Source organism: Canis lupus, chromosome 7, assembly GCF_003254725.2.
Source record: "Canis lupus dingo isolate Sandy chromosome 7, ASM325472v2, whole genome shotgun sequence".
NCBI lineage: Eukaryota > Metazoa > Chordata > Mammalia > Carnivora > Canidae > Canis > Canis lupus.
The window spans coordinates 18,742,205-18,766,412 of NC_064249.1; the positions used below are offsets into that span (position 1 = coordinate 18,742,205).

General features: G+C 35.1%; 1 protein-coding gene across 1 annotated transcript in view; it reads left to right on the plus strand.

Moving 5' to 3' along the window:
• HMCN1 (hemicentin 1) overlaps window positions 1–24,208 on the plus strand; it is a 456,859-nt gene that overhangs the window by 249,259 nt on the left and 183,392 nt on the right. The window contains 8 exon segments of the mRNA XM_025430103.3: window positions 2,559–2,686; window positions 4,162–4,434; window positions 6,706–6,801; window positions 9,719–9,913; window positions 10,926–11,056; window positions 11,212–11,359; window positions 13,723–13,849; window positions 16,450–16,604. Coding sequence (XP_025285888.3) covers window positions 2,559–2,686; window positions 4,162–4,434; window positions 6,706–6,801; window positions 9,719–9,913; window positions 10,926–11,056; window positions 11,212–11,359; window positions 13,723–13,849; window positions 16,450–16,604 — 1,253 coding nt within the window.

Here is a 24,208-nt window from a genome sequence, read left to right on the forward strand (position 1 = left end):
CTGAGATAATAAATTTGATAGGCTAAGTGATGTGCAAAGCAGAATGCCAGAGCCTTTGAGAGTACCACCTTTGTTGTTATGCAAATACAAGTTTAAATTTACCTCCACCATTTAAAATTTGTCTGAAAGGTTTGGCAATTCTTTCAATTGAACCTAATATTTCTTATTTATAAAATGGAGTTAATACTTACCTGAAAGGATTATATAAGCTAATATACATTCCATACCCCGTTTCCAGTTCTCAGGGAATTACTATTTTAGCAATTACTATTTTAACTCAATATCATGTGAGAAGTAACTGGTGGAATGAGAATTATAGTCTCTGGCTATGTCTGTTAGACTTACTGATGTATAGTTATGAAGCTATATATATATTCATTATACTGTAGTTTCCCTACCACTGGTGAGGGTGAAAAAGATAATTAAGAACTACTTTCCATAAGCTTACTATTTCTTTGAAAAATATTTGCTTTGGATATTTTTGCATGACAGAAATATCATATTATGGATACAGTTGAAGTTTCATTGTTTTCCTCCCCAATTCCTTTTCTCCCTCCCCAGGGGCAAATACTGCTACAGACTTCATTTGCATCCTATGCATCCATTCTTAGACAGTATAGAATTTGTTTTCTGTGTTTTTAATTTTGTTTTGTGTGTCTGTTTTCAATTTGCCATGTAACATATATTTTTATTTCTACTGCTTGCTTTATTAAGTGAACATTTTTATACGCATAGAATTAGTTTATTCATTTTTAACTACCGTATGCACATTCTACATTTTGTTTACACATTTCCCAATGTATGGACATTCAGGGTTTTGTTTGTTTCTGTTTGGTTTGGTTTTGGTTTTGGTTTTTTGGTTGTACAAATGAGGCTTTTTAGTGAATATCTTTACGTATGTCTCTTTGTATACACAGGAGCAGTTCTAGGAGCAGTACCTAGAACTATAGTTTCTGATCATAATTAATTCCTACTTTCAGCTTTGTAGACAGGACTAACTTTCTGATCAAAGAGGCAGTACCGATTTACCTTTCTTCCATTAGAATATAGGTGTACCTATTTCCCCATTATTATCAGTGCATGGTGCTGATAGACTTAACCATTTTTGTTGTTCAGATGGGTGTGAAATGGTGTCTTGCAAATACCATAGTTTTCATGTGACTGACTTCCAGGGAGCCAAGAATGCTTTTACTTGTTTGTTGGTCATTTGTGTCACCTATGACTTGCTTCTTTAAACCTACTGCACAGACTTCTGGTGACTTGTTGTCTTTTCATGTTGAATATAGAAATTTTGTCTGTATTCTTAATAACAATCCTTTGTTTTATGTGCTGAAAATATCTTCTCTCAGACCACTGCAAGGCTTTTAATGTATGATGTTTGATTGTACAGAATTTTACATTTTTTATGTAGCTCACTGTACTAATCTATTGTTTTTAAGATTTGTACTTATGAAGAATATCAATATGGCCACCAGTGTTTTATTCTAATATTTTAAGTTTGTTTTTCACATTTTGGACTTTAATCCATCTGAATTTTTATGTTGTGTCTAGTATTAGGTAGTGCTCTATTTTTTTTATTTATTTTTCCCATGTGGAGAACCTGTTGCCCAGCATCATTTTTTAATTGTTAGTATAATCAATCCTTTCCTTGCTCTTTATGATATCACCTCTGTTATTGCATGTTACATGTTGGATTCTTCTATATGCTTATTTCTTTGGGGGGGAATTCTGTCCTTAACTATTTATTCATTTTTCTGTCTCAGGGCCAGTAAGTAGAACAACTTTTTTTTCCCTAGGTTTATCAGAAATCTCAATATTAAGCAGGTCTATCTGGCCCTCATCCTCTTAAAGCCATTTCAATACAAATAATGTGATAACATTTTTAAATGTAGATCTGGCTCATTCAACTACATTATAATATATTCAATAAACTTTTGAGAATTACATTATGTACCTTCTTTTGCCTTTATTGTAACACACTAAATTTTTTAACAAAGCATTGCCGAATAAATAATACAGTATTCAAAATAAGTTCAAAAGTTACTAAAATAGGAAACCCTGGTTGGCTCAGCATTTTAGCACCTGCCTTCCGCCCAGGGCATGATCCTGGAGTCCCAGGATCAAGTCCCACATCGGGCTCCCTGCATGGAGCCTGCTTCTCCCTCTGCCTGTGTCTCAGCCTCTCTCTCTCTCTCTCTCTCTCTCTCTGTGTCTCTCATGAATAAATAAATAAAATCTTTAAAAAAACTGCTAAAATATATATTTGCTTTGCATAGTCACAACTTAAAGCATAAAGATGTACACTTTTTTGGTAATTTCAGACCATTAGGTTAGATCTAAAAGTAAAATAAAGCTGACTTTATATTTGTAAGAACATCACACAAATACACAATATAATTATGAATATTCCTGACTTTTAAGGTGTATAAAAATAATATAGATGGGAAAATGGTTTCAAAAACTGCTGTAGAGTAGTAATTTCACACTGAAGTGCAGCTGCATTGGGGATATTTAAATTCTCATGTTCTATGGTCTACCATGTGGTTTCTTTCTTTTAGACACACATTCCTCCCTTCTGGTTCAATGAAAATCATTGAGACCCGCATTTCAGATAGTGGGATGTATCTTTGCGTTGCTACAAATATTGCTGGGAACGTGACTCAGTCTGTTAAATTAAATGTCCACGGTGAGTTTTGAAATGAAGGCATACGATATCTGTGTACTGGCCACAAGAAAATCTATCATACCATTTTCTTTCATAGTTCATCTCCAAATTGTATGTAGAGTAATTTGAGAAAAATTTTCTAAAATTGCAGACTTGTGATTTTCTTTCATAAACTCTGGAAAAGTTTATTTGCCATCTATAGACAACTATTCCGCTTTTTTTTCAAATGAACAGTATTAAAATTTTGGCTCTCCGTTTTATTAAATGTCCACAATAACTTATGACATCTATTGATACATTGTAAAAAAATGTGTTTAGACTGATGGCTTTTTGTAGAAGTGAATGTGAGTTCTCAGTGAAGAATTTACTAGTATTTAAATGATCATTTTCAATATTCAAAGAATTCAACTGAAAACATTCTGCTTCCTGGAACTCTTTAAGTTCTTAAAAACTTTCTAGTTAATCTGTTTTATTCCCTCAATTTACCATAGTCTGTACAAATATTTATTTATTCAACATATGCCTAGTGAGTACATACTCTGTCAGGCATTGTGTAGATGCCAGATATTCAAATATCAGAAAAAGATTCCTTCAGTTAGTATTGACCTGATTTCACTCTCAGATCAATCACTGTAAGAGTATCTTATTAACCATGGGATTGAAATCCAATGAGAGTTCTGTTGTTTACTAGCTCTGGGCATGTTATCCAACCTCTATTACCTTTAGTTTTCTTTTTCATAAAATGATGATAAAATAATCCTCTGAAAATTATGAAGTTGTCACAACCTTTAGAATGTATTGGTTAAATATTAAATTTTTTACAAAGAGGAATGGGATGTAAGGTACAGAAATTCTAATTATATCCTTGAGTCATCTTGATTCTCTAGTGTATAATGCATGTATGTGGAAACCAGTAACACTTACCAGTGTTTTGATAAATTATCACATTTAAATTTATAAAGGAAGGTAGATTAAGACAAGTAGTAGAGACTTGATTTTCTTCTCTGAAATTAGCAAAAGTTTTTATGAGAAACTTTTCTTACTGTCTGGCTAAACCTTCTACAAAGAGAACAAAAACTGGGAGTACATGAAGAAAAATGTTTTTTTTCTTTTACTCCCTTATGTTATAGAAATCGTTGCCTTTTAAGAGGCTTTTAAACTGTAAATTATTTGTAAATTTTAAAAAAAACCTAACATTTTTAAACACTTACTTTTTCCTCAAGTTTGGCATGAGGGATTTTATATTTATTATTTCCCATAAACCTTGCAGTGTACTGGTATTGAAGAGGTTATTTTGCCTGGATTATCAAGGAAACAGGCCTCAGGAAATTTACTCAATTGCCCTAGATTGTGCATCTAGTAAGTGGCCTGAATCTGGGTCCAAATCGTGAGATTGTTCCACTTTCTCATGCTGCCTCTTGGTAAGGAGTTCTCATTAATAGTGAGAAGAGAAAGGAATTTTAAAAATTGGATTACTAATACTCAGTTGTTTCTAGTTCCTCCAAAGATACAACGTGGCCCTAAACTTATGAAAGTCCAAGTTGGTCAAAGAGTGGACATTCCGTGCACTGCTCAAGGGATGCCTCTTCCTGTAATCACCTGGTTTAAGGGTGGAAGTGCCATGCTGGTGGATGGAGTGCAGCATATTAGCAATTCAGATGGAACATTAAGCATCGACCAAGCCATGCTCTCTGATGCCGGCATATATACATGTGTCGCTACTAACATAGCAGGCAGTGATGAAACGGAAATAACACTGCATGTCCAAGGTGATTTTTGACACAGGAAAATATGTGTGTGGTGGGGGTATATTATATGACCTGCTGGCATAAGCTGTTCTCTGAGTAGGCAGAAAGCAAGCAAATAAATAATAAATGCAGATCATGAGAAGAGTACTATGTAGAAAATTAAAATAGGGTAATGCTCCCAGTGATTGGCTACTTTAAAGATTTTATTTATTTATTTATTTATTTATTTATTTATTTATTTATTTATTTATTTATTTATTTATATGAGGGGAAGTGGGAGCAGGAGTGGGGCAGAGGAAGAGAGAGAGTGAGAGAGAGAGAATCCCAAACAGGCTCCATGCTAAGCACAGAGCCCAACATGGAGCTCGATATCATGACTCTGAAATCATGACCTGAACCAAAATAGTAGTCTGATGCTTAACTGGCTCAACCATCCAGGAGCCCCACAGTTGGCTACTTTCGATTGGCAGGTAAAACTTCTCTGAGGAGATGATATTTAGAGTGATATCTATTGACTAGAAAGAGCTAGCCATGTGGACATTAGGGAGAAGAGCATTCCTGGCACAGAAAATACCAGTGCAAAGGCAAGAAGGAAAGATAAGCAAGTGTACTTACCATAGTACTCAGCACTTCATATCTGCCCCAGCAATTTTAGATGGATGGCTAGGACACTGTTGGAGAACTTATCCAGTTCATTCATTCACTCAGCAAACTTGATTGAGTGCTTATATTATGGGTCAGTGGAAAACATAGACCTTTATAACATAATCTCATAAACAAAAACTGGTTAGTGCCTTCACAAACCATTAGAAGGTCTATATGAGTTTTTAAAGAAAGACAAAACAAAGAAGTCTTTCTTGGGTTGAGACGTGCCAGTTAAGATTTGAAGAATGAACAAAAGTATAGTAAGTGATGCGCAGGAATGCAGTGGGGTGGGGTGGGGTGGGATGGTGAGAGCCTTAGGAGAAGATGTAGAATGTGAAGAAGAGGAAATGTGACATTTTGGATACACTGGCATAAGTCAATCAATAAAGGCAAGCTGGCTGCATTTCAAACTGGGTGTTGAGTGACATGTGGCAAAGCTGGACACACAATCATGGACCAGATTATCCAAGATCTAGGTACTTAGATTAAGGAGTTTAGATTTTATTCTATGTGTAGTGAAAAGATTTGGAGGCATTGTTACCGGGAAATGATGTATTTGGATTTTAAAAGATCACTCTTTGGGGATAGAACGGCTTGACTGGAGAAGGTGAGGGGAAACAGCTGGAGACTATCAAAGTAGCTCAGGCAAAAGATGATGGTAGCTGGACTTGGGGGAAAGAAGGGAATGTACTCAAAAAATAATAGCTCTTTCCTGATGATCTACTCTCGGATTAGGGAGTGAAGGAGATGGAGGACTCATCAATTTGGAGACTCCCAAATTTCTTCATGAAATGGATGGATAATGAGGGTGTTTAGGGAGGTGGGATTCACTGATAGGGTGCACTAAGGAGGAACAGGTGTGAAACTTTATTCTACAGATAAAATGAATACAAATAGTGATTTTCATCAGGGAAATCACACGATGAGATTTATGGTTCAGAGAGAATATTCTGAGGTCTCTGTGTGAATGAATATGAATCCAAAGAGGAACATGTTCGAGAAAAGGGTTCCAGTAAGAAGCCTACTGAAATAGTTCGGGCAAAAGAAGTAAAGGTTTGGGGATCCCTGGGTGGCGCAGCGGTTTGGCGCCTGCCTTTGGCCCAGGGCGCGATCCTGGAGACCCAGGATCAAATCCCACATCAGGCTCCCGGTGCATGGAGCCTGCTTCTCCCTCTGCCTTTGTCTCTGCCTCTCTCTCTCTCTCTTTGTGACTATCATAAATAAATTAAAAAATTAAAAAAAAATTAAAAAAATAAATAAAAAAAAAGAAGTAAAGGTTTGAAACAAGCAGTGACCTTAAGGATAGAGAGGGAGATACAGGTATATGATGAACATATAGCCCTAAGTGATTGGGTGTGGAGGTCAGGAGGAAGGGAGGAAGACATAAGAAAAATGGTGAAGCATTATGTTTTAACAGAATTGTGGGAAAACAGAAAATAATGAATTTTGGAGGGTGGGGACATTTTGACCTTTAAATCCCCAGGTCACATTGAGGTAGAAATAGCTGGCCACTAAAAATATATGTCATACTTAAAAGAAGAATCAGGAAAGATAGCAGTTCACCAGGGTAGCTGATTAATGATGCTGCAAGAGAGTTTGATATTGCTAAAGGAAAAGCCTATGATAATGCATTTATTTTTCTAATAGAACCACCTACATTGGAAGATCTAGAACCTCCATATAACACTCCATTCCAAGAACGGGTGGCTAATCAACGCATTGCATTTCCATGTCCTGCAAAAGGTATGTAATAGTTGGACATTACCATAATGTTATATTCTTCCAGAATTCTCTATTGAACCTAAAACATCATTATAAAAAGACCTACTTGTTAGTCCTTGTTATAAGGATTAGAGGGCATTAATCTAATAGCTCTTTGAATAAGTGTTTTTCCCTCACAGGTATTTTATTTACTTCAATGGAAGAACCTTTTGTTCTTCCAAATTTGCCTTACTATGTTTCCCATGTAGTTCATGCTCCTTCCTGTTGGTTCTTAGTTCATTCTATTTTGATAGAATTTCTCTTTAAAATATGACAGAGCGGGCAGCCCTGGTGGCGCAGCGGTTTAGCGCCGCCTGCAGCCAAGGCCGTGATCCTGGAGACCCTGGATCGAGTCCCACGTCTGGCTCTCTGCGTGGAGCCTGCTTCTCCCTCTGCCTGTGTCTCTGCCTCTCTCTCTCTCTCTGCATCTCTATGAATAAATAAATAAAATCTAAATAAAATAAAATAAAATATGACAGAGCTATTCAGAAATTTCAGCATTTATCTCATTCAGAAGTATAAATTAGGACCAACTCCCTATTTGTCCTATTTGTCCTGGATGCTGCTCTTCCCAAAACCTCTTTTCTTAGATTTGCTTACTACTGGTAATTCTAAAGCCAGGTTCTAACTTGGCACTCTGAGGCTTATCCAAACCCCTTTACCTCCCTGAATTCCTGGGCTTTCTATCTCAACATGTTTCCTGGCAGGAAACTATTCTTTTCTCTCCTCAGGGGGATGTGAGAGAGGCATCGTCACTGTCACCCTTGCTCTGGATGCCAGAATGTGGTTAAGAACGTCCATAATGACTCAGATGTGTTTATAGCAGTTCTGGCAACGTCCAGGCAGTATTTTTTTTCCATAACCTCCGGGCAGCTGGTACCATCATTGCTCCCACAAATGCCTCTCAGCGTTTGTTCCAGGAAGCAGCTGCAGATGAGAGTCCTCATGGCTGTTCCTGTTTCTGTAGCAAGATTCTGCATCTTTCCAGTAGTTTTCACCAATGATTATTTTCTACCAGCATTACAAGAGAACTTTAACAGCCTTTTCATATATCAAAATAATCATCAGTAACAATCCCAATAGCACTGAGGGAGGAGGCATGGCCTGAAGAGGGGACCTTTAAAAGAGTTTAAATTCAGATATTCACAATGAGTAGTCGCTGCCACTGGATCCCTACTGGTAGCACTGTTACCCTTTGCTCTGCATTGGATCCTGGACCCCCATTGGCTCCTGGACTCCGATGCTGGCTTGGAGGACTTCCGTTTCCTGGCTCTTTTGATTTGCCTTTTCCGCCTTGAAAAACCACCCCCTTCCACTTCCCCATTTTCACCTGGGATATAATTTAGGTTCATTTGAAGGAGCTAAATGCCTTTTCCTTGTTTTGTGCAACAAATTTCATCTTGTACATGATGGTTCGACCATTTATAAATTAAAGCTAGCATAAAACTTCTTTTTGCTTGTTCATTTAATTTTTCATTTATTAACTCAACAAATATCACTAAGAAGTCTGATTGAGACACAAAAAGGAGTGAGTGGGATGTGAAGACGTGAAATGATTATAGCTCTTTTTTCTTTGACAGCATAGACAATTACAGTCCATCAGTTCACCTTCTCTTCCTCATCAGTCAGCTTTTTACTGTTAGCACAATGAAATAGGCCAATCTTTTTGTTTATTTTTCTCATAAATAAACCTTTCAGAGTCACTTTTATAAGTCCTTAACTCAACTTGAGTTTAACTTTAATGACACCTTCTTTGCATTCTACCTTCTTTTGTACTTGTCTTGGATTATATACCAATACCAATATTTTTATCATCCCTTAATTTAAGATTATTAATAACGTCATGCAACCACATTAATTTAATATGCTCTCTTTTTATTTTTATAGGTATTAAGTAAATTTTGAAGTACTTAGACTAGTGCCTGACACATCATTTGCTACATAAGTACGTTCTTAATATGGAATTCATCCATTTCCAATATGTGCTTTTGTCTCTATTACATACTTCAAGATGGTTTTATCACTTCTACTCACGAGCACATTACTTCCATTTACTCTTTGGTCATAAGTAAATCTAGGAAACTAGTCCTGCTCTCTGCTTTCCCAATTTTCTTTTCAGTATAAAAAGTCAAGAATTTTTCCTATTGTCCTATGTTTAACATCATGAAATCACTAGATGTGTGGGTAGTAGAAGTTCCTCATCTCTGCTATATGAGGCCTTTTAAAAGTATGAATTATATAAAGGATCACTTCTGCAGTTGTGACTCTGTTTGGTTGGGCAATCTTTATGTTTTATTCCTGTGATAGTCCCTTGCTTTTTGTTCTTCATTTATTTTTACCCCCAAACTCTCCCATTTGATTAATATAATTTTTTCCCCACTAATTACCATGAACTCACACAAGAAAATGCCTTGGTTTGCTTACTGTTTTCTGAAAATCTTGGAAAGACAACTTGCTCAACTCTACACTAGAGACCGTAGGTCTCTTAGGACTGATCAGGAATTAGAGGCATTAAATACCATAATCTCTTTGAAATTTCATGCAGGAGGGCAGCCCCGGTGGCGTAGCGGTTTGGCGCCGCCTGCAGCCCAGGGTGTGATCCTGGAGACCCGGGATCGAGTTCCACATCGGGCTCCTTGCATGGAGCCTGCTTCTCCCTCTGCCTGGGTCTCCGCCTCTCTCTCTGTCTGTGTCTCTCATGAATAAATAAATAAAATCTTAAAAAAAAAAAAAAACGAAAAAGACATTTCATACAGGAGAAATATCTTGAAAGCAGCATAGTAACTTAGGGTATAAATTATAGTCATAATTTTTTTTATTTCTCCTCAATGTATTTGATATTTAATAATGATTCCTAATTTTATTATAAAATATCACAAACCTCTGATTTTTCATTTAGGTACCCCCAAACCAACCATCAAATGGATATGGAATGGTAGGGAGCTGACAGGCAGAGAGCCTGGTATTTCCATCTTGGAAGATGGCACATTGTTGGTTATTGCTTCTGTTACACCCTATGACAATGGGGAGTACATCTGTGTGGCAGTAAATGAAGCTGGAACAACAGAAAAAAAATATAACCTCAAAGTCCATGGTAAACACAGATAAGATACCAAAACCATATAGTTGAATATATGACATTTTCTAATTCTTATATATGTAAGTTATTCTCTCAATGTAGTATTATTTAATGTTAATGTGAATGGAGTGCTATCAAACAGGAAGCTGACAATCTGATTGCATTGATTAATCGATTTAAAATTTTGTGTAAATTTTTATTATGACTTTATTCAAAATTCAAGTAGTAGAATCGTCAAAACTCTCATGACTTAAGCTAAGCTATCTACTTATCCTCCCTGAGGGCAAAGGAATTTATTAGTTTGTGTGTGTGTGTGTGTGTGTGTATTTTCCCAGAGGTATTTATACATAACAAAGAAATATGAATATATATTTTATCCTATTTTTATATATAAAAAGATCCATACAGGAGAACACCGCATCCATTACTCTACACTTTGTCTATTTTACTAAACTAACTATCTTGGGGATTATTCATTATTCCTAACTCTTATTTATACCTGTTTAGCATCCCACTGTATGGCTATGCCATGATTGCCTTAACCTTCATCTATTAATGATGAACATTTGTGTTACCAATTACTTGTTATTATAAGTAACACCTTAATGAAATACTTGTACATTTGTCATTTTGCATCAGTCACAGGTTATGTTCATTTTAAAATTTCATAGATAATGGCTTCCATAGACACTGGGCATATGCACTTCCATCAGCAAAGCAGTGAGTCCCACATGACTTAATTAAGACTGTAGCAGTTTACATTTTGAGTTATATGTGGAATAACTAGTTTCTCCCTTAACTTTATCTTAAGTTTTATCATCACTTCAAAACTCTGATCATTAAAGTAAAACTTTAATAAGAGTTATTTATAAATATATTGGTCAAGATCTTCCTCTTAATGTTAAGGAATGTGCTTAAGTATGACCAGCCTTTTTGGTTATCACATATCTCAGAAGTTGCTTTCTAAAGGCCTATGTACAGAAACTTCATATCAAATTATCTAGCCATGACTCTTCTCTTTTTGCAGTTCCTCCAGTAATTAAAGATAAAGAACACATAACAAACGTATCTGTGTTGATCAATCAACTGACCAATCTCTTCTGTGAAGTTGAAGGTACTCCTTCTCCCATCATCATGTGGTACAAAGATGATGTCCAGGTAAGTAAAAGCATCAGAATATGCATAATTCCTTGCCTCTGCCTCTGGAATAAATCACTCAGGACTTTCTTCTTAATAATGATAGAAAACTTCTATGTCAATTCCTAAGTATGCATTTGTATTAGGATTGGAAATAACTGACCATTTTGTTGAAGGTGAGTGAAAGCAGCACCATTCAGATTGTGAACAATGGGAAGATATTAAAGCTCTTCAAAGTCACTCCAGAGGATGTAGGAAGATATTCCTGCAAAGCAGTTAATATTGCAGGCACTTCTCAGAAGTATTTTAACATCGATGTGTTAGGTAAGTGAAACAGACTTTTAAAAACCTACAATTTTGAGATGCATTTCTTTTTTTTTCAAGATTTTATTTATTTATTCATGAGAGACACAGAATGAGAGGCAGAGACACAGGCAGAGGGAGAAGCAGACTCCCTGGGGGGAGCCTGATGCAGGACTTGATCCCAGGACCCCAGGATCATGACCTGAGCCAAAGGCAGATGCTCAACCACTGCGCCACCCAGTTTGTTTAGCAAACCCAGGCGTTCCATGCATTTCTTATAATAGGATGGAGCTGACAGTTAAGAAAGAACAATGAGATAAAAAAACATTGATAAGAGAAATATCATTTGTTTCACTCTTTCATTTTTTTTGTTTTTAATATAGGTTAACCAGAATCATATGCTATAGAATGTTTTAAGTTATTTATTATTTATCATAGAGATGTCTGTGAGTATTTGGTACCGTCTTATATATAAAATAGTAAATTACTACTCTTGTCAATTTCTCCTGTGAAGTGGGCAGGAAATTCTCAGTGAAGTAACTATCCAGGATGAAGCAGAATAAAACTCATTAATGCTCCGGACACCTGAAGCTGCTAGGTTGTAACTTGAACTGGAGAAAGTAGCAAATGCACCTTCCTGAATTCTAACTCTTATCACTAAATCACCTCTGCCCGGATCCTAATTAAGAGAGGAAAATTCTGAGTGCGGGTAGAAGAATTGGGATATAAGACATTTAGAAAATTTTAGTGGTAATCGTAAATTTAAAGTTTTATAATTTTAATTTATGAAATTATATTTGCCAATTAGAGTCTACTTGGTGATAGAATGACTTCCTCCCTTTTCAATATTTTGTTCATCAGAATGGGCATATGTTTCTACGTCTGGGGTGAAAGTAAAGTCTGGGAATGATGCTGCATTCAAACTACCATTTTTAAGCTGCTTCAGCATAAAAATGATCCCTCTCATTAGCCTTCTCAGAGCCTGAAATACTCTTCATTGCCTCTACCAAAATTATTCTTATTATATTTAAGTACAGGCTATCAAAAACTAAATGATCTTTTTCTATCATTAGTTACATTGGTATTATTTCTCTGGGCATTAATTTACTTTGAATCCTGTGTCCTGATGTGTCCCAAATTTTTATTTCCAGCTCAGACGTTGTCTCTGAGCTCTAAGAATATACATCTCATCTTCTCCACAGTGTCTTGATTTGAATGTCTTAGTGGCATATCAAACAAAAGGTCTCAGTGAACATATGTTCTGGTCAACTTTATTGAGCTGATCACAGTGCACCACACCTCTGTCCACCCACTTGCGTCTGCTAGAACCTAGCTCTCATTCTTTCTACCTATCCCCCCCCCCAACTCCCTAAATGTATCTATATTCTGTCAAGACTATTTCCTAATTCAGGGTTAAACTATCTACCCCTTTCATCTCTAACTGTAACAGTATCATTTGTAAGCCGAATTGATGTAGTAGTCTCTGAACTGCCCCCCTTCACCCACTCCTTGCCACTCAAATCCAGGCTTCATTCCCCAGCCAGCCTGGTCTTAAAACAAAATAGGAGTTGAGCGTCTGCCTTCTGCTCAGGCCTTGAGCCCAGGGTTCAGGATGCAGTCCCACATCAGGATGCTTGCGGGGAGCCTGCTTCTCCCTCTGCCTATGTCTCTGCCTCTCTCTCTGTGTCTCTCATGAATAAATAAATAAAATCTTAAAAAAAAAGAGAAAAGAACAAAATCTGGTCACACCCCTCTTCTACTGAGGGAGCTACTTTGGTGGTTGGTCATTGCTCTGAAGGTAAAGACCACACATCTTAACATGATATTAACGGAGAGGATTTCAAAGTCAGGGAAGTGCACAGGAATTTCTCAATAGTTTTGATAATTCTGAGAATAAAAACTAGCATAGTCATTTTCATATTTTTCCTATCTGACAGCATAGGTACCATAGAGGCCCTTTAAAATAAACAAGGGTAATATACTTCGAGTAGCACTATGTTGTAGTATGTAGAATTTGAACATTGTAAAATTAATATTGATGATATCATTTGTTATCTAAAATGTATAACAGTAATAAATTGCATTATATGAGCTTCACCGCTCATCGAAAAACTCCTTTTGCATATAGGTTATGACTCCTCAAAATGAGTTGATTTTTTCAAGTAATTATCCTGCTAGCAAATCTTTAATGAATGTGTTTCTGTATTTAAATTTAATAGTTAGGTGGGTTGACTGATGCAATATGAAAAGGTATTATTGTGTGATATTTTATTTGTAATATTAAATTTTTAGTGAAATACTGTAGAAATCATTAATAATCTGCTTTTTCTCCCCCCACCCTTTGTTAAGTCATCAATTTTCATGATAAAATGTCTTTGTTCAAGTCCCACCCACCATAATAGGTGCCAACTCCCCAAATGAAGTCTCTGTTGTCCTCAACCATGACACTACCCTCGAATGCCAGGTCAAAGGCACCCCCTTCCCTGCTATTCACTGGTTCAAAGATGGAAAGTAAGTACCATTTTTCTATTTGTTGCAAGAGTCCAACGATAGGGAACGGATGTGTAAATTCATGTGGATTTTACTCATAGATATTATTAAATGAACATGAAGGAAAAACAATATTGTTCAAAAAATGGTCTCAAAGTTTTGTAATATCTTTCATTCTAATGAACCATAAAACCTTATAAATGCTGGGAATTTATTTTAGAAACAGAGGAACTCAAATTTAGTGTGCATTAAATATTCGTCCCAAAGGCTATGAATAAAGAATGATAAATGCAAGATTCAAATGCAGAGATAATTTTGCCTTCACATGGAACTGTTTGAATTATGAAAAGATAATTTTTATGACAAGATGAATACTTAAGCTAGTTCTAATAATGTAGAAGAAGGAACAACCACAAAAGAGCAATTAGATATTTCCCAGACTTTAAGTTCAAGGGCTACTGAGGTTTGCCCACACTGCTATGGCTACTTTGATTTGTATTGTTCTGAGAGTTTATTTCTCACAGTATGGTCAAGTATTACTATGGTTTCTGAGAGCAGGTGTCTAAGACTTAAGTAGCAAAAAGTAAAGATTTGCATTGTTTAAAGTATGCAACTATGTATAAATAAAGTATGCAAACTTTATAAACCAATAAAAAAGACAACAGAAAAATGTATGGAGGATATAAACAAGCAATTTAAAAATTTATAATTAAGCAATAGATGTATTAAAAGATGCTCTAGAGAGTGAAATAAGTCAATCAGAGAAAAACAAATACTATATAATTTTATTCATATGTAGAACTTTAGAAACAAAACAGATGAACATAGAAAAGACAGAGGGAAAGTGTAAAGCTAACTCTTAACTATAGATAACAAACAGGGTTGCGGGAGGGGAGGTGGGGCAGGGACAGAGATGGGTTAAATGGGTGATAGGTATGAGGGAGGACACCTGTTACGATGAGCAATGGGTGTTGTATGTAAGTGATGAATCACTAAATCCTATATATGAAACAAATATTACACTGTAATATACTAACTGGAATTTAAATTACAAGTTGGAAGAAAAAAATGCTCACTTTCAATAATTTGGAGATTATAAACAAAAATAATATGATTTTTGTCTCTCACAGGCCAGATTGGCAAATAAATAAGTAAAGGTTTGAACAATGTGAAGTGTTGGCTAGAGTGTGGGAAATCAGGATGTAGTATTCTGCTGCAGAGAATGTAAATTAGTACTCTCAAGGACAATTTGTTGATATCTATTAAAATTTGAATGGCCGTATGCTGTGATGTAGCAAATACATTTTCAAGATCTAGCAGAGGGAAGTGTTCATGCAGATCCACAGGAGGACTTGTACCATAGTAGGTCGTATTCCCTACAACACTGTGATGGCAGAAAAGTGGAAACTGACTAATACTCAACCTTAGGAAATAGGTGGATAACTTACAGTATAGTCATCTTGTGAAACACTAGGCAGCTATTAAAAAGAGTACAATCAAGTTATAATACCAAAAATATCTCTATAGCTATTGTCAAATGAAAAGAGAAGAAAACAAAGCAATACTATTTACATACAAAAACTAGATTCTTTGGGGAAGACATTTAAGGGTGAAAATGTTTAGAAAGAATATAAACCAAACTTATAATGGTGAAATGTCTAGAGAAGACTCACGTTAGAGGTAAAAAATCAAGAGGACCTTTTCCTATTATAATACTTTTTTGTTTAAATTTTTGTTACTTACATAATTAACAAAAGTTTTAAAATTACTTAAATTTGAGTAACATTATCAAGTGTTCACTTCTTTAAACAGTTAAGATGCATAAACTAAGGTATTTATTCTATTAGCTTTTGAGAACTTCCTACAAAGTGTCATACCAAGAAATAGTGGAGGGTGCTACCATAGACAATTTTTTAAATATTTTATTTAAATTCAATTTGCCAACATATATAAGACAATTAAATGTGCTTCCATTTATTTTTTATTTTTTTTTTTAAATTTTTTTTTTTAATTTTTATTTATTTATGATAGTCACAGAGAGAGAGAGAGAGAGAGGCAGAGACATAGGCAGAGGGAGAAGCAGGCTCCATGCACCGGGAGCCTGATGTGGGATTCGATCCTGGGTCTCCAGGATCGCGCCCTGGGCCAAAGGCAGGCGCCAAACCGCTGCGCCACCCAGGGATCCCTATAATGATATTGGTTTAAAAATAATATTGCTTCGCTTCAAGCTCCTATAAACTCTTAAGTTTCACTTTACTAAATGATGATAGAAATTTTGGCTACAAAAACAAAAAAAGAAGAAAAATAAGAAGGAGGAGGGAGACTCAAACAAATAATGACACTATCAGGTTTCTATTAATATTCAACAATTAAGTTTGAAATGAAGGAACTTTTCATCTCAAAGTAATAATTATCTAATTTTCATTTGTAAAGTGCTTTAATAATTCAGTTTTTCTGAATGGAAGTACTAGTCACATTGTTGTATTTCTTTTAGATTCATACAGAAAAAAACAACTTTGATTCATATGTTTAACCTCAAATGTCAATGATTTTTCATTATTAATAAGAGAGGAAACCGGAAAATAAAAACGGACTCACAGAATAAAATTTATTTTTTCTAGGCCTTTATTTTTAGAAGATCCTAATATTGAACTTCTAGACAAGGGACAAGTTTTACATTTAAAGAATGCACGAAGAAGTGACAAGGGACGCTACCAGTGTGCTGTGTCCAATGCAGCTGGCAAACAAACCAAGGACATAAGATTGACTGTCTATAGTAAGTTATTTTCTTATGCTTTTTGTTATTACCAGTTCTCACCATAAATTGAAAAGAAGGGAGGATGTCTGGGTGGCTCAGTTGGTTAACCTTATCTGATTCTTGATTTTGGCTCCAATCATGATCTCAGGGTTGTGAGATTGATCCCCTCATTGAGCTCCATGCTGGACATGGAGCCTGCTTGATTCCCTCTCTCCCTCTCCCTCCCCCACTCCCCCACTCCCCCACTTTTTATTGTGTGTGTGCTTGCTCTAAGAAAAAAAGAAGAAAATTTTAAAGAAGGGTTTAATGTTAACTGTTCATTTATTCAATGCTGGGTAATTTGGAATGCTACTTACTTTAGAAGAGAGAACCTATCTGCTGTGTTTTAGACTAGAACACTGCATCTAGTTTTAATGCATTTTGTCATGAAGTAGGATTTCTTTAAGAGTTCTAGTGATTTTCAGTTGATGTCACTCAAGAGGGCAGGTATTTCCTAAGTGATTAGTATATAATAAAATGTCTCTATCCTTAAAAGAGTTAAAAAAAAAAACACCTCTAAAAAGGGTTGAGATGCATGAATTGAAGCCAATGGTAGGCAATTCTTTTTTCATAACATCTTGGCCCTTATTCTGACCCTTGGTGATATTTTAAATGCTTTATGTTTATGTCACTATTCTTTCCCAGCTAAGTCCCCACCACAGTATGTAGTCCTCATTGCACCTAAGTCTCAACATCCCCTGAGGAAAGTGAATACTAAAGTCATTTTTTTTTTTTACACTTAGAGTCATAGGAAGGCACACGAACATTATGTTGTGGGCACAAAGAATTACCTGATAGAAAGGAACAGAACTCAATAGACCAGTCATGCTTCTTGTGGTTCTACTTACCACACTAATTTCTGTCTCTTCATAGCATATGACACTCACGAAATGTCTAGATACTTCAGGAATATCATCTCTTTAGAGGATCTTCCCAAGCCAAGCTGTTACCCAGTCACTATTACATTATTCAAGTTTATTTTCTTCATAATACATATCACTGTCTGATAGGTTATTGCCTAATTATGGGCTTGTTTACTCACTTGCTGTTTGTCTCCAAGGAAGCTAAACTTCATAAGAACAGGACCTTGTTTTGCTTGTTCCCTACTTTGATACACAGTAGCTCTCAAGAAATGTTTGCTAAATGAATGAATGGGCTAGTGATATACTGTCCAATATGGTAACCACTAGCCACAGGAGGCCTTTGAGCATTGGAAATGCGGCTAGTCCAAATTGATACAAGCTGTAAGTATGAAATATAGTCCAGATTCGGAAGCCTTAATACGAAAATATAATGTAAGATATCTAATTAGTAATTTTACATTGATTACATCTGAAATATTTTGCATATACTATGCTAAATAAAATATATTATGGGAACTAATCTCTTCTGTTTATTTTCAAATTTTTTAACAGGGCTACTAGCAAAAATTTTGTTATATACATATTTAGCATTATATTTCTATTGGACAGCACTGGTCTAGTCATTAATAAGAACTTGTGCTTCTAAGACAGGCAGATAGGTTGAGATCCAGCTTCTGACACTTACTAGCTTTGTGACTTTGGCCACACTTCCCAAATACCCTCTGATCTTCAGGTTCCTCATCTGTAAATTGGAGACAATAATAGCATCTACTTAATAGTGTTATTGTAAGGATCAAAATCTAGATACCTTACTGGTTTACTTGGCTTATAAGAGTAAGAGTTTAATAAATGTTATTTGTTTTTCATTATTTACCTGGTGGTTGTATTGTCTTAAAAGCTTGATTTCTATTAACCTCACTGGATTTGAAATTTCCCTTTTTTAATGTGAGTACCTATATTAAGTTGGAATAGCTCTCTTGAATCAAAGAGATTTTATTTAATGCATGCTTTTAAATCATTTCTGCCTATAAATAGAAGCCTTGGAAGAATTCAGTCATGAAAAGACTTGCCCTCCAAAAAGAGTAACATTACTGAAAGATTGGCCATGAATCCAAGTTAAACAAAAGTGTTATTGCTACTATTGGCTGCCTACCAGAAGCAGACATTTAAATAATAGGTGCAAATGTTCCCCTAAGCTTTTGAGTAGTCTTCTCCACATTGTTGTATTGTTGCCAAGATCTATGGTGAATATATTTTGGTGATTCAGTAAGACACCTATTTCCATAGGGCTTGAGTTCTTTTATTTCAGATCCTCTTGTTCACTCTGTATGATGTCCTCAGGCACCCAGAAGAGAGGGATCTATAATGATTAAGTTTCCTAGGATTGTCCAAGGTGAAAGGCATTATAACACTGCGAAGTTTTGAGTATTATTATTATTATTATTATTATTCAGGAAACAATGCATTTACTTCCTAGCAAGCTTGTCTACACTTCCAAGTGGGCAATATTAAGCTTACTTTATTTCACTTATGGAAATGCTTTTATTCCTAAGAATGAATGAAACAGATGCCATATTTGGGCTAGCTGTGAGGAATATTTATGTAGTTTTCAGATGCGAGTGTGTTTCACACCACAGTTGATTCATTGGTTTTCCTTATTTACATACTAACATGAGGACAAAGCAGGTGATGGACTTGAAAAGCAGAAATGCACATTGTGCCTGAATAAGAAAAGACATGAGGACAAAACAAGAGTGAAAAAATAAGAGATGGAGGGGGGCAAAGAGCAAGGAAAAAGATATGAATAAAGGAAGAAAATAAAAAACCTTTGAATATCCTATGGGGAGATTGTGTAAACTGACACCTATTAGTTCTGAGGCAAAGATTTTTAACCTGAGGTCCATGTTTGATTTTAAAAAGTCTGAGAGCCTCCCCAAAGAATACAAAGGTCTTTGAGGGTAGATGTGCAGTGCATTTTAATGTGCAGTGTGTTCATTACCTTTATCTCTAATAGCCTTCCTCAAACAGAAAGTAAGGTTTCAGAGAAATATAGATGAATTAAATTGAAATAGGAAGTGACATTTATTTATTTGGCAAATTTAAGCAGTAGATGGTATGTTGTTCTGATGTCAATTTGAAATGTTCTTTGAGTAATTTTTCTCAATTTCATAAATGCTTATTTTTAAAATAGATCCTTTTCGGTACAAATGATATACCTTTGTATAACAATCATGGAGAAATAGGGGCTTATTTGAACTATATTCTTGCTTTCATTAATGTATCCTCTAACTAATTGGTGGTTGACTTAGGCAATTTCAGCCAGCAGTTTGATATTCATTTGCAGATTAACATGCGACATAAGTAGTCTCAAAACAAAATTAAAATTTTAAATCTGAATAAATTGCTCTTCTTTAAGATTTCAAAATGGTGGCCTGAATTTGTATTAATTGGTTATCTTGGACTTGGTACACTTTTTTTTTTTATTTAAGATTTTATTTATTTATTCGAGAAACAGAGAGAGAGGCAGAGACACAGGCAGAGGGAGAAGCAGACTCCACACAGGAAGCCCGACACAGGACTCGATCCTAGGTCTCCAGGATCACATCCCGGGCTGAAGGTGGTGCTAAACCTCCAAGCCACCCAGGCTGCCCCACTTTTTTTTTTTTTTTTTTTTTAATAAAAGGCAGAGATAGTAAATATTTTAGATCTTGCAGACCATGACACAAAATCAAAGATATTATGTACTTCTTATATATCAAAGTAGAAATGAATTTCTACTAATTGTCTATTTTTTAAAGATTTATTTACTTATTTATTCATGAGAGACAGAGAGAGAGAGAGGCAGAGACACAGGCAGAGGGAGAAGCAGGCTCCACGCAGGGAGCCCAACGGGACTCGATCCCGGGACTCCAGGATCACGTCCTTGGCTGAAGGCAGATGCTCAACTGCTGAGCCACCCAAGCATCTCTCTACTAATTGTCTATTGATGAAGTTCTACTGATTTTAAAAATTATAAAATTTTTTGTAATACAAGCCTACTAATGAGAAGAACGGAATTCTTGTAGAGGGATAAAGTTTTAATTGATTGATAGTGAAAGTTAGTGATCCCTCTCACCAAAATTGATTGTAAATGTCCATCTGTTAATGCTGATCAATAATGAGATCTTATGTAGTTCATCCTGGAAAATGTCTTTCCATGCACGTAGATACTGTCAAATACCAGAATCAGTTCATGAACATATTATTTTAACTGACCATATTCATTGCTTGGAAGGCATTTATAGAATTTTCTTATAGTGTCTTGATAATTCACTCTTAGCATGCCAAACTGCAGATGAAACAATTCCAATTGAAATTTGGATGGAAGGTCCTCATTCTCAGAGATAACCGAACTTCAAATGTAGAAATTTCCTTTGTATATGTGTCAAAGTCTGACAAACATTGCTGAAACTGAAATTTGAGTTCGGAAAATATATCCACAGAAAATCCACTGGGAATGGAGATCTCAATTTTGTTTGACAGCATTAGAAATTTATAAAACAGCCTGACATTAATTGTGATTCAAACAGAATGACTACCATGGTGTAAGTTTTTCATTTAAGAGCTGTTTTGGTCTGGTAATTTTAGGTTGAACTCATTAAGAAACATTATCAAGTTTATAGCAAAGTAACTTCCAAATTCAACCAATGGTATGCTGTAATAGTGTTTGAGAACAATTCATTCAGAAAAACTCATCTCAACCCTGAACTAAAAAAATTAAACTAATAATTTTACCACCATTAAAGCATTAAATGCTCTATGGTAGGAAAAGTCTTTATATTCAGTTTCTATTTGTAGCAAAGATTCACAGAACTAATGATGTTTAAGTCCATAAGAGCAAATAAAAAATACCATGGACACTTCTCGTTCAATAACATATGAATATTACAGAGTGCTTGCTAATAAATAATGCAAGGAATATAGACTTTTAAAACCTTACATTTTAATAAGCTTTTTAAATTTGTCTAAGCCTTTTCTTCCCCACACATAGTTTTACCACCATCCCTTGTACTATCTTAGCAGATTCTACTTCAGGTTGTAGTGAATTCATGTTTTCTTTAACTTTTTTTGAAAATATTTTTTGACTGTAGTTGTTCCATGCAGACTATTCTTAGAGACTAATTCTTCAGTTTCTTCAAACTTGGCATTGACTCCTCAAACAAAAAGCAGTATCGGTAACATCTGTTAATTTGTTAGGGGCCAAGAATACTATTCAGAGAAGTTGCCTTAAAAAAAAGGTAACTATCAGTATTTCTCCCAGTATTCTTTACTCTTCAAGCAATTATTTTCATGGAACGGCTCATAATCTTAAACAAAAATTTAAAATTTCTCTGGACACATTTCTATGACTACTGACTGTAATCATCCCTGATTTTAATTAAATTACTGTTTGCAAATGGATTTTCTTGCTTGGAAAACATAGGAACCACTCAAACTTATTTTTATTATAGTCTCATTTGGACTTTTTATTTTTGTGGAGAAATTCTGAGTCCATTTTACATTTTCTAATTTTTCCAACTATTGTTTTGAATTGGAAGTAATGTGACGAGTGCTTAGTCTAGTAGTGTTGGGGTATATTGTAAACTTTCAGAACAGTTATAGAATTATTACAAAATAAACAATGCTTTGCCATTTAATGTATAACAAAATAATCCACATATTTAAAAATGTGACTTTTTAAAGTATTTTTTCCTTTCTTTTCTTATTTTGACACAAAAAGTATACACTGATAATAAAAATAAAATAAAATATCATGATATGGTGATATGCATGGCAACTTGAAATGCTGTGAGTTATAATTGTGTCACTTAAATTTATGATGAGTTGAGCATCAGTGAGAAGCAAGGAGAACACATATTTGCTATTTTTTGCAACTACCTAACTCAGTTATTAGAGAGAGAAAGTAACCATAGATAATATGTAAACAAATGAGTGTGACTATCTCAATAAAACAATATAGACCCTGAAGTTTGAATTTCATATTAATTTTTACATGTCACAAAATATTAGTATTATTTTTTTCCAACCGTTTAAACATGTAAAAGCTGTTCTTGCCTCAACATCTCCATAACTGGCCAATGAACCACAGTTGGCTTCCCTGAGTTATATATTAAACCACTTTATAAGAAAATTATTCCACCACCAAGTTTACTTCACAGTATAGTAGATCTTTCCTTAAATTATGTGTGCCAAAAAAAATGTGTATGTGAATGTTTGTCACTGTAAGCTAGTTCTAAGAATAATTATCAGAAAATATTAAGGTACTTTATTCAGCACCCAGCTCTTATCTTCTAATATTCTTTTCCACTGAAAGGAGCCAGGGCTTTTTGGAGAAATGGTTAATTCTAGGGCTGGGACAGGGAATATACAAGATGAGCCTGCAGCATGTAGAAGAGCCAGAAAGTAAGAAAGCATTAAAATAATAAAATGACATGGATATGTCAAAGGAACATAGGAACCAAATGAAATAGTTTCCAATGGTCAAAACTGGAACAATTTGAACAACAAATTAAATAATGTAATATTAGATTATAACTCAAAGTATAAAAATGTTTCCCTGAGTTCGTACTGATATGAATAAATTGTTGAATAAGTGAATACTTTGGGGAGGAGAAACAAAATTACATAGAATAATTCCAAATAAATTATGTAGGTATTCTCTCAAGAAGTAAAATGTAACTCCTCACCCCATATGTCTGGGCTGATAAGAGTGATTCCTTTCTCAAAAAGGGGGAAAGGAGAGCAACTTTACAGTGGAGAAACTAGCAAAAGCTACTGCAACCAGATTATTGAGCTTAATATCATCAGTGATAAGTCATGCTGACAATTTGTACCTTTGATATGATCTGATGAGATGGTTATTTCACCTCTGTGATTGTCCTCCTAAAACAAATAACCCTAGCCCAGCCATAAGAAAAACATTCTATAATAGATTCTCTCCTAAAACAAAAGTTTAAGAAAATAATGTTAAGGCACTCCTAATTCAAGTACATGCCATTTGACTTCTTTTAACTTGTAGCAATTGTAGCACAATCCTGGAATGACCACAGTCAAAAGATGTAGCAGGGATTGAACCACTTGAGTTGTTTTTCCAACAGCAGAGTGTTCATGTGGTGTGAGAGGCTAGGAATGTGGTTGCTGAATTATGGAAGATACACATGTAGCCAATTAGATGAGTAAAGTTGAGTGAATGAACTCTTGGCAGCTAAAACAAACAAACAAAAACTCAAAACCCAAGACCAACAACAAGGAAACAAAAACCTGTAAGAAGCAAAAGTTAAAGATTCCACAGCTATTTCCAGTAGCTGGTTCTGAAGGCACTTAGACAGTATTTTGCAGGGAGAGGGCATATCATCTACCACATCTGACATTTTTGTTCCCTTGGCCTGATTTCAAATGTATTCTATCAACTTTAAGTGGGGTTTTATTTTGTTTTGCTTTGTTTGTTAAACATAACTCTCTTAGTTACTGTAATATGATCTATTGGACTTAAATGAACCCCTGAAACTAAAACTGTGACTTTGTTTTTACTGAAATCTGACACCCAAGGGGAAGGTGATAAAGACTGAAAAGACAGGCAACTTATTATCAGTAGATAAATCATAGACTTCCTAATGGTCTTTAATTCATTAAGTGTCTACAGAATTTAAGAGTTTGATGCAGATACTAAAGCTTAGAAGA